At 48.3% G+C, this 9,479-nt stretch overlaps 1 protein-coding gene across 1 annotated transcript in view; it reads right to left on the bottom strand.

The window, feature by feature from the left end:
• Positions 1-9,479, bottom strand: part of CUNH19orf57 (chromosome unknown C19orf57 homolog) — a 21,994-nt gene that overhangs the window by 3,927 nt on the left and 8,588 nt on the right. Inside the window, exons 2-5 of the mRNA XM_023518067.1 lie at positions 8,380-8,510; positions 8,025-8,129; positions 2,662-3,957; positions 133-227 (exon numbers count right to left, since the gene is read on the bottom strand). Of these exons, the coding sequence (XP_023373835.1) occupies positions 133-227; positions 2,662-3,957; positions 8,025-8,129; positions 8,380-8,472 (1,589 nt within the window). The 5' untranslated portion in view covers positions 8,473-8,510. The remainder of the gene's footprint in view (positions 1-132; positions 228-2,661; positions 3,958-8,024; positions 8,130-8,379; positions 8,511-9,479) is intronic.

Below are 9,479 nucleotides of genomic sequence, written 5' to 3'. Positions count from 1 at the left end.
AAAAAAAAAAAAAGAAAGATGGGGCTCATCTCTTTTATTGGCTGAAGGAAAGCAAGGCCTAGGGAGATTCATCACCTTCCACAGTAAAATGAGTGAGTGTCCTGAGCTTGTGTCCCACCACCCTGTACCTACCTTGGCTGGGCCTTGGCCACTTCAACAGGATCTCCACTGGTACATGGGCTGGGGTCAGGCCAACAAGGGTCCAGCCTGCTCCCCGAAGGAAACAGCTAGAAAGACAGAGCACAAAGTGTGAACAGACTGGCCAGGTGAGCCCAGCAGAAGGAAAGCAAAAGTCATACCAGCCAGTGGGGACTCCTAAATAAGAAACATTTGTACCAGAAGTGGGGATTCCACAATGACTACACCTGGGGCACCAGCTGGGGCTACTCTTGCCTTCTCACATCAGAAAGTGGACACAGAAGTACCAGGCTGGTTCTGGTATCTTCCTCTTGGCCCTGACCTTACTGCGGGGGCTGCTCTGTGTGGTGAGTGGTTCCATTGACAAGTTCTCTGGCCCTGACACTGCTGTAGTCTCCTGCAAGTTTTCGAGATTTTTTTGTTTTTTAAAGATAGTCTTTATTCTGTTGCTCTGCCTGGAGTGCAGTGGTATCACTATAGCTCACTGCAACTTCAAACCCTTGGGCTCAAGTGATTCTCCTGCTTCAGCATCCAAAAATAGCTGGAACTAATAGCTAGTGGGTGTGCATACCACCACACCAGGCTTATTTTTTTTTTTGAGACAGAGTCTCACTTTGTTGCCCTCAGTAGAGTGCTGTGGTGTCACAGTTTACAGCAACTCAAACTCTTGGGCTCAAGCGATTCTCTTGTCTCAGCCTCTTTAAGTGCTGGATAATATGGTGCAAAATGCTCACTTTGGAGAACACAGGCAGGAATGAGACTACAATAAACCTCACAGGGTTAAGAATGTGTCTGATCTGTCATACTGCTGTCATCCGGCACAGAGCAGAGAGATACATACAGTGAATGAATTTTTTTTTTTTTTGCGGTTTTTGGCCAAGGCTGGGTTTGAACCCATCACCTCCGGCATATGGGGCACCAGCCCCACTCCTTTGAGCCATAGGCACCCCCATGAATGAATTTTTTTTTAAAGCAGCAGCGGTGAGAATGAGCCTTGTGTGGTTGGCGCGCTAAGACACACACTGCCTGCATAACTAGTGGAGCTGATGGATGACACCTCCGCACCATGCTGTTTGTTTTGAGGCAGTCCTACTATGTTGCCCTCAGTAGAGTGCCGTGGCATCACAGCTTATAGCAACCTCAAACTCTTGAACTTAAGTGATTCTCTTGCCTCATTCTCCTGAGTAGCTGGGACTACAGGCACCTGCCACAATGTTCAGCTATTTTTTGGTTGCAGTTGTCATTGTTGTTTAACAGGCCCTGGCCAGGCTTGAACCTGCCAGCTTTGGTATATATGGCTGGTGCCCTACTAACTGAGCTATGGACACTGAGCTGAATTATTTTGTTGTTGTTTGTTTTTAACCAGGGTCTTGTTGTGTTGCCCCAGCTAGAGTGCAGTGGCATTATCATAGCTTGCTGCAACACCTGTGTTCAAACGATCCTCCCACCTCAGCCTCCCAAGTAGCTGAGACTACAGGGCATGCCACCACCTGTTTTTTCTATTTTTGGTAAGAGATAGGGTCTCTCTCTTCCTTAGGCTGGTCTTGAACTCCTGACCGCAAGCAATCTTCCTGCCATAGTCTCCCAAAGTGCACACAGCCTGAATGAATTTTAACATCTCAACAGGGACAGCCAAAGAAACATGAGGCTGATGTGTAAAAGCAGAATGGGCTCTGTGTTCCAGGACAGGGCAGCATGGGGCAGCTGAAGTACAGCTTTAGCCTCAGGTGGACCTGGGTGCTAACCCAGCCCCCTCCTTCCTGTCTCACCACCAGCAGGTACCTGGCCTCTTTTCAGATTCTTTGCTGCTACACCCAGTTTGCAAAGACAGTTGCCCACCTCCCGGTGTGCCAATGGCAGTAAGGTTTCACTTCCTCCAAGGGTGGGGTTGCCACCTGCACTGACAGGTGAAGCAAGGCAGCCACCTGACCCATCAGGTGAATGCCAAAAGCTGGTACTATTTCCACAGTCAGAGAAGACAACATCTGGGCAACCTACAGGGTGGGTAGAGCCCTGAAGGCAGCAAAGCCCTTATAAATTGCAGCAGAAAAACAAAATTATTTATCTATTTGAAAAAGAGTCATACCAAGACCTCCCAGTGCCCCTAGAGAGGCAAAGGCTGATTTCCAGTTTGGGAGTGAAGTCCCCTTCCCAAGCCCAGATTATTGGGGTCATCCTTCTAGGTCTATCACTCTCAATACACCCCCAGGAGCCTGCAGTCAGTGTCAGGGCTGAAAGGAGAGCTGCCAGGGACTGGTACACCTGGGAGTTCCAGTTCAAGTGCAGAAGAGCTCTGGCTAACAAACTGCCTGTGTATCACTACCCTAGGACTCCTCAGCAACCTCAGACAGTCCCCTCGCAGAAAGGTAGGTCTGCCCTTTCCACCAGAGCTTCGACCTAGACTCCTGATTTGCTGTGTAAATGGAACTTCATCTTCCCTCCATCACTGGGTGCTTTAGGGTTAGGGCTCTTGGCTATTCAGTGCCTGCCCTGGGCCATTCTGTAACTCAGAGACGCTCTTACCTGCTCTGGTAGGGATTCAAAGTCAGAGGCATCCAGGGCTTTCTGTATCTCGCTATCTGGCAGGAAGTCCAGGTCCACCTGTGAGGAGCCCCCCCAGGTGGCCTGGTCTGCAGAATGAGGATGGTCAGGTTGCCATGCCCCTGGGTCAGCAGGGGTGTCTGGACTACCCTGGTAGGCTGGGGTCTCCTGAGGAGGGCCATCCACTGCTTCTGTGCATTCCAGCAGACCAGAGCCTTGGGGGGACAGACTGGGCCCCTTAGGGTCTTGTTCATGACTCTGGCTGCCTAACTCAGCAACCTTTTGGTCAAATCCTACCACCTGTTTCTGACTGACGCCTGGACCTGTATCTGGGGCTAGATAGCAAGAATCTCCAGAGCCCATTGTAGGTTCCTGGTTCCTAGAAGCCAAAGTCAGGGAGGTTGCAGGGCCCACTGGGATGTTGTCAGGGAACTTGTCTTCCCACCCCACCCCGCCTCTGCCTTCTGAGATCTCCCCAGTGAGAGGTGTGAAGCCAGGCACAGCCATCTTGTGGCCTCTGTCTAGGGCCTTCCCTCCAAGAGAGGCAGGCAACCTGCTGTTGGCATGCTCATCTGGCCCGGACACCTCCAGGGCTCTCTCTTCCAGCTCTGGTTGGTCCATGTTCAGATCTGCAATAGCAGCCACCCCAAGGGAGGAGCATCCTAGGCTGTTGCCGCTCCACTCTGGGCCCCCACCAGTCCCATAGGGTATCTGCCAGAGGTCAGGGGGATCTTGGGCCGCGAACCTGGGCTCTAGGCACCAAGTGGCAGGCCCTGGTCTCCATGCAGGGGCTGAGGGAGGAGCTGATGCTGGGGTGCTGGGGATACTGTCTCCTTCCTCCCAGGGCCCTCTAGGCAGGTCAGCCCCTGGTCCCCATTGGGCACCTCCCTCCTGGGGAGCAGCTCCATCTGGCTCCTTTCTTTCAACACTGCTGCTCAGAAGGTACCCTTTGTGGCCACCACTGCCTGGAACCCAGCCCTTCTCCATCTCAGGTCCACTGTTCCCCAAGTTTCCACCATGCAGTGTGTTGGTCCCTTGCTCCAAAAGGTGGTCCTGGCTGGCCATCTCTGAAGTGGAGGGGCCTGCCCCACCTTCCAGAGAGGCCTTAGGCTGAGAATCCCCACTGCCAGGCATGGAGTTCATGAGGTTCTGGCTGCTTTGTTCAGGGAGGGTACCCTCTGCCTGCATTTGCTCTCTGCTCTCCTGGACAGTGATCCCCAGGGACTCCTCCATGTGCTGGCTTCCTGCCTGCTGGGCACTGGGCTCTGGAAGTGTTTCCTGTAGAGACAAAATGAGTCAGTTCCAGGGACCTTCAATAATCAAGCACTCTAGAGAAGAACTTTCTAGTCATTATTACCCCTGTTCAAAGATGCAGATGTTGGCACCAACCATCATGCACCAAAGTAGGCATCAGTATACCAGTACAGAAACCAAACTACTTTCCACCATGTTCTTCTCCATGCCAGCATTGGGCACTCAGGAGGGTCAGGTGTATAAAATCCAAGGTGGCATTGCAGATTGTACCAGTGTCAATTGCCTGGTTTTAATGATGGGCTATAGTTACAGGAGGTGCTACCACCGTGGGAACCTCATTCTGTACTGTTTATTTTTTCAACTGTGGAAAAAACACATAAAATTTAATATTCTTTTTTAAATTTTGAGACAGGGTTTCACAAGGTCTCACTTTTGCCTGGGCTAAAATGCAGTGGTGTCATAATTCACTGCAACCTCAAATCTGGGGCTCAAGTGATTCTCTTGTCTCAGCTGTGCTGGCTAAGTTTAAATTTTTTTTTTTGTAGAGATGGGGTCTCACAATTTTGCCCAGTCTGGTTTACAACAACGGAAAAAAAAAACTCACTTGGCCAGGCATGGTGGCTCATGTCTATAATCCCAGGATTTGGGGAAGCTGAGGTGGGACCATCACTTGAGGCCAGTTTAAGACCAGCCTGTACAACATAGCAAGATTCTTGTTTCTACCAAAAAATAACAGAAAAACCAGCCAGGTGTGGTGGTGTACACCTATAGTTCCAGCTACTCTGGAGGCTGAGGTGTGAGGATTATGTGAGCCCAGGAGTTCAAGGTTATAGTTAGCTATGATTGTGCCACTGCACTCCAGCCTAGACAACAGAGAAAGATCTTGTCTCTAGGGGAAAAAATAATAAAAACATTGTGGTTAAATACATATGATGTGAAATGTACCTCTTAGCTTGCTGAGCTACAAACAGCCCTTAACATACATCTTCAATCTACAGTGAAACTAATACCCATCTTTGTTTTCTTTTTTTGAGACAGAGTCTCACTTTGTCATCCTTAGTAGATTGCTGTGGTGTCATAGCTCACAGCAACCTCAAACTCTTAGGCTCAAATGATCCTCTTGCTTCAGCCTCGCCTAGCTACTTTTTTTAGAGATGGGGTCTTGCTCTACCTCAGGCTGGGTCTTGAACTCATGAGCTCAAGTAATCCACTCGCCTTAGCCTCCCAGAGTGCTAGGATTATAGATGTGAACCAGTACTCCTAGCCTCTATCTTTGTTTTCAATAAAACTTTTAAATTGTGAAATTATTATAGATTCATATCCATTTGTAAAAAATAATATAGAAAGATCCTTCAAGCCTTTTTACCCACTTTCCTCCAATGGTAACATCTTAAGCAACTCAAGCACAGTATCATGACCAGGACATTGACATTGATAAGATCCACCAGCGTTGATGGCATCCATAGCTCAGTCAGTAGGGCACCAATCACATACATGGAGGCGCTGGTGGGTTTGAACCTAGCCAGGCCAGCTAAAACAACAATGACAATTGCAACAAAAAAATAGCCGGGCATTGTAGCAGGTGCCTGTAGTCCCAGCTACTTGGAAGGCTGATGCAAGAGACTCACTTAAGCCCAAGAGTTTGAGGTTGCTGTGTACTGTGACACCATGGCACTCTACCCAGGGTGACAGCTTGAGACTTTGTCTCAAAAAAAAAAAAAAAAAAAAGCCTGGCATTGTGGTGGGCTACTCGGGAGGCTGAGGCAAGAAAATCGCCTAAGCCCAGGAGTTGGAGGTTGCGGTGAGCTGTGTGATGCCACGGCACTCTACCCACTCTGCCAAGGGCGATAAAGTGAGACTCTGTCTCTACAAAAAAAAAAAGTTGTTAAAAAAAAATTCACTAGCCTTATTCAGATCTTCCCAGTCAGATCTGTACTCATTTGAGGGTGTGTATTAAGTTCCACAAAGTTCTGTTACCTGTTTATGTTATTTGCATAGCCACCACCATAGTCAAACAGCATGTACTTAACACAAGGATCCTTTATACCAGCTGCTCTTCCCAGCTGCATCTGCCTCCATCCCAAGGCCCACCTACCCAGTCCCCAACCCTGGCAACGGTGAATCTGTCTTTCAACTCTATAATTTTATCATTTAAACATTATGTAAATGGGATCCTACAGTATGTAACCTTTTGGAACTGGCTTTTCCCACTTCATATGACGCCTGAGAGATCCATCCAAATTATGTGTATCACTAACTATAGTTTGTTCCTCTTGAATGCTGACTCGTGTTTCCTGGCAGATAGACCATAGTTTGTTGAACACTTCACCCATCGAAGGGAATTTGGTGGTGTTCCCAGTTTGGGATGATGGCAAACATAGCTGCAGTGAACATTCACCACTCATTTTTTTTTTTTTTTTGAGACAAAGTCTGACTTTGTTGCCCTCAGTACAGTGCCATAGCATCACAGCTCACAGCAACTGCAAACTCTTGGGCTTAAGCAATTCTCTTGCCTTAGCCTCCCAAGTAGCTGGGACTACAGGCACCTGCCACAATGCCTGGTTATTTTGTTGTTGTTGTTGTAGATATCATTGTTGTTTAGTAGGCCTGGGCCGGGTTCAAACTGCCAGCCCCAGTGCATGTGGCACCATAACCACTGAGCAATGGGCACCAAGCCACACCCAGCTAATTTTAGAGATGAGGTCTCGTTTTGGCTCAGGCTGGTCGCTGTGAGCTCAGGTAATTCACCTGCCTCAGCCTCCCAGAGCACTAGAATTATAGCTGAGAGCCACCTTGTCCAGCCCCGACCAACCACTTCTTTAGGGGTGTGTTGCCAAAGGCACTGTTGCTCCTAGAACTCATGATGGGATGGACAAGAGAACTGTAAATGCCTACAACTCACCCCAAAGCCCCTAAGAAACAAAGGGGACTAGGGATAGAATGTGAGCTTCCCTTTTTTTGGAGACAGAGTCTCACTCTGGTACCCTGATTAGAGGGCTGTGGCATCACAGCTTACAGCAGGCTCAAGAGATCTTGCCTCAGTTTTTCTATTTTAGGTAGAGATGGGGTCTCACTATTGCTCAGGCTGGTCTTGAACTCCTGAGCTCAAATGATCCACTCCCCTCAGCCTCCCAGAGTACTAGGATGACAGGTGTGAGCCACTGTGGCCAGCGTGGGCTTCCTTTTTTTTTTTTTTTTTTTTGATACAGAACGTCAAGCTGGGATAGAGTGGAATTCCCCTGGGTAGAGTGCCATGGCATCACAGACATCCCAGAGTCCCCCTGGGTAGAGTGCCATGGCATCACAGCTCACAGCAACCTCCAACTCCTGGGCTCAAGCGAGTCTCCTGCCTCAGCCTCCCAAGTAGCTGGGACCAGAGGTGACTGCCACAAAGCCCGGCTATTTTTTTGGTTGCAACCGTTATTGTTGTTTGGCAGGCCCTGACAGGATTCGAACCCATCACCTTAGGTATATGTGGCTGGTGCCTTAGCCACTTGAGCCATAGGCACCGAGCCTGGGCTTCCTTTTTCTTTTCTTCCTTTAGTGATTCTCTTGCCCTTTGCCTTCTAAGTAGCTGGGACTACAGGCCTCTGCCACAATGCCCAGCTTTTTTGGATAGAGATGGGGTCTCACTTTGGCTCACTCCAGCTCAAGATAGTCTTGAACCTCTGGGCTCAGGCAATCCACCCGCCTTGGCCTCCCACAGCACTAGGACTACCTACAGGCATGAGCCACCATGCCCGGCACATAATGACTTTCTGAGATTTACTATTTCCATTCAACTTGGGGAAGAGGGCTCTGGCGGCACATAATGACTTTCTGAGATTTACTATTTCCATGCAACTTGGGGAAGAGGGCTCTGGCTTGGGCTCTGGCTTCAACTCTGGCAATGCAGGCACAGTTGTCCTCAAGGCCTGTACCAAGTCTGATGCACACTTAGTAAACATTTGTGGCTGCAAGGTACTGAAAGTGGGGAGCAGAGAGAGGTGCAGGCATAGTCACTGCCAAAGAAAACCAAGGTTAAACACGGCAGCAGAGGCTAAGCCAAGAGGCTCATGTGCATCGAGTTCCTATCAGATTTTAGGGCTTACCAGGCTGAAGGCCCCACTCCTGAGGTCCTCTTCCCTGGTCTCTGCTTTTCTTGCCACTGTCTTCCTCGGGTTTGGAAACTGGGGGACAAACCTCCTAATTGGGTTCTGTAAACCAGATACAGAAACAAAGCAGCAGTAAAGATAAGGGAGGAATGAGGTCCCAGAAAAAAAACTCTAAACTGGTTCCTTTCTAGTAGCCTTGAAAGAACTTGGTCCTTGCCCTCTGGCCCCCTGTGCACAATCCCTCCAGCCTTGTAGGCTGTAAGCAGCTGTTCACAATGAATAGTGACACAGAACCAGAGCTTAAGGGAAGCAGTGTTATTCACACATCCACAAAACCACAAAACAGGCTCACCTGAGAAAGAGGAAGGGCAGCTGAATCCCTTTCTGGTTTACCAAGGAGGAGCCTAGACCGAGCTCCTGTTTCCTCCTCAGGCAAGCTGTGCATACAAAGACAAATGGAGAGGGGTCTGAAGTCCTCCTAGGCTGTCAAGTGTTAAGACAAAGAGAAAATAAAATCCAAGAGGAAATGGTTGCTAAGAGTCCCCTAGATGGGGGTGGGGGTGGGGGTGGGGGCAGAAAATCTACTTCAAAAGGAATGAGGAGGAGCAGTGGTCTGATTACACTTAACTGCTAAAGAGGGCATAGAGTCTCACATCAACAAAACAAACTAATCTGGCAGCACTTTTAAAATACCAGGAATTGGTCCCTGATGTATGAATAGGGATTCTCTGTCTCTTTTTTGTAAGAGACAAGTTTTTACTATGTCACCCAGGCTAGAGTGCAGTAGCATGGATCACAGCTTATTGGAGCCTCAAATTTCTAGGCTCAAGCAATCTTTCCATCTCAGCCTCCCAACGTGCTGGGTTAACAGGTGTGAGCCACCTTGCCCTGCCAAGAATGGGGATTATCATTTGCACAGCCCCCAGTATCGCACACTGTAGAGAAAGGAAGCTGTGAATACAAAAAAATACAATATTGGCCGGCACCTGTAGTCCTAGCTACTTGGGAGGCTGAGGTAGTAGGATTTCTTGAGCCCAAGAGTTTGATGTTGCAGTAAGCCAAGACAATGCCAACTGCACTCTAGCCTGAACAAAAGAGCAAGATTCTGTCTCAAAAAAAAAAAAAAAAACCCAAAACACATATATGTACATATGTACAACATTTTTGAGGTCATGTACATATATGTATGTATATGTATATCTGAAAAACCTGGTTATAGCTAAACAAATGCAGATATTTTATGGGAAAAAAAAGAATCAATATCTGGAACTAAAATTTCAAGTAAGTTCTGTTTTAGAAGAACTCAGAAAAGCATGACGATACCCTAAGTGGGCTTGAGTTGTTTCAAGGGAGATTATAAAAGCAGGCTAAATCTAAATACACATAGAAAAGTCTGTTAGAAAATTTAAAATCGGCTCGGCGCCTATAGCTCAACCGGCTAAGGCGCCAGCC

Source organism: Otolemur garnettii, unplaced genomic scaffold, assembly GCF_000181295.1.
Source record: "Otolemur garnettii isolate 467f Iridium unplaced genomic scaffold, OtoGar3 scaffold00127, whole genome shotgun sequence".
In the NCBI taxonomy this organism is placed as follows: Eukaryota; Metazoa; Chordata; class Mammalia; order Primates; family Galagidae; genus Otolemur; species Otolemur garnettii.
This window is presented reverse-complemented; position numbering and strand designations above follow the sequence as displayed.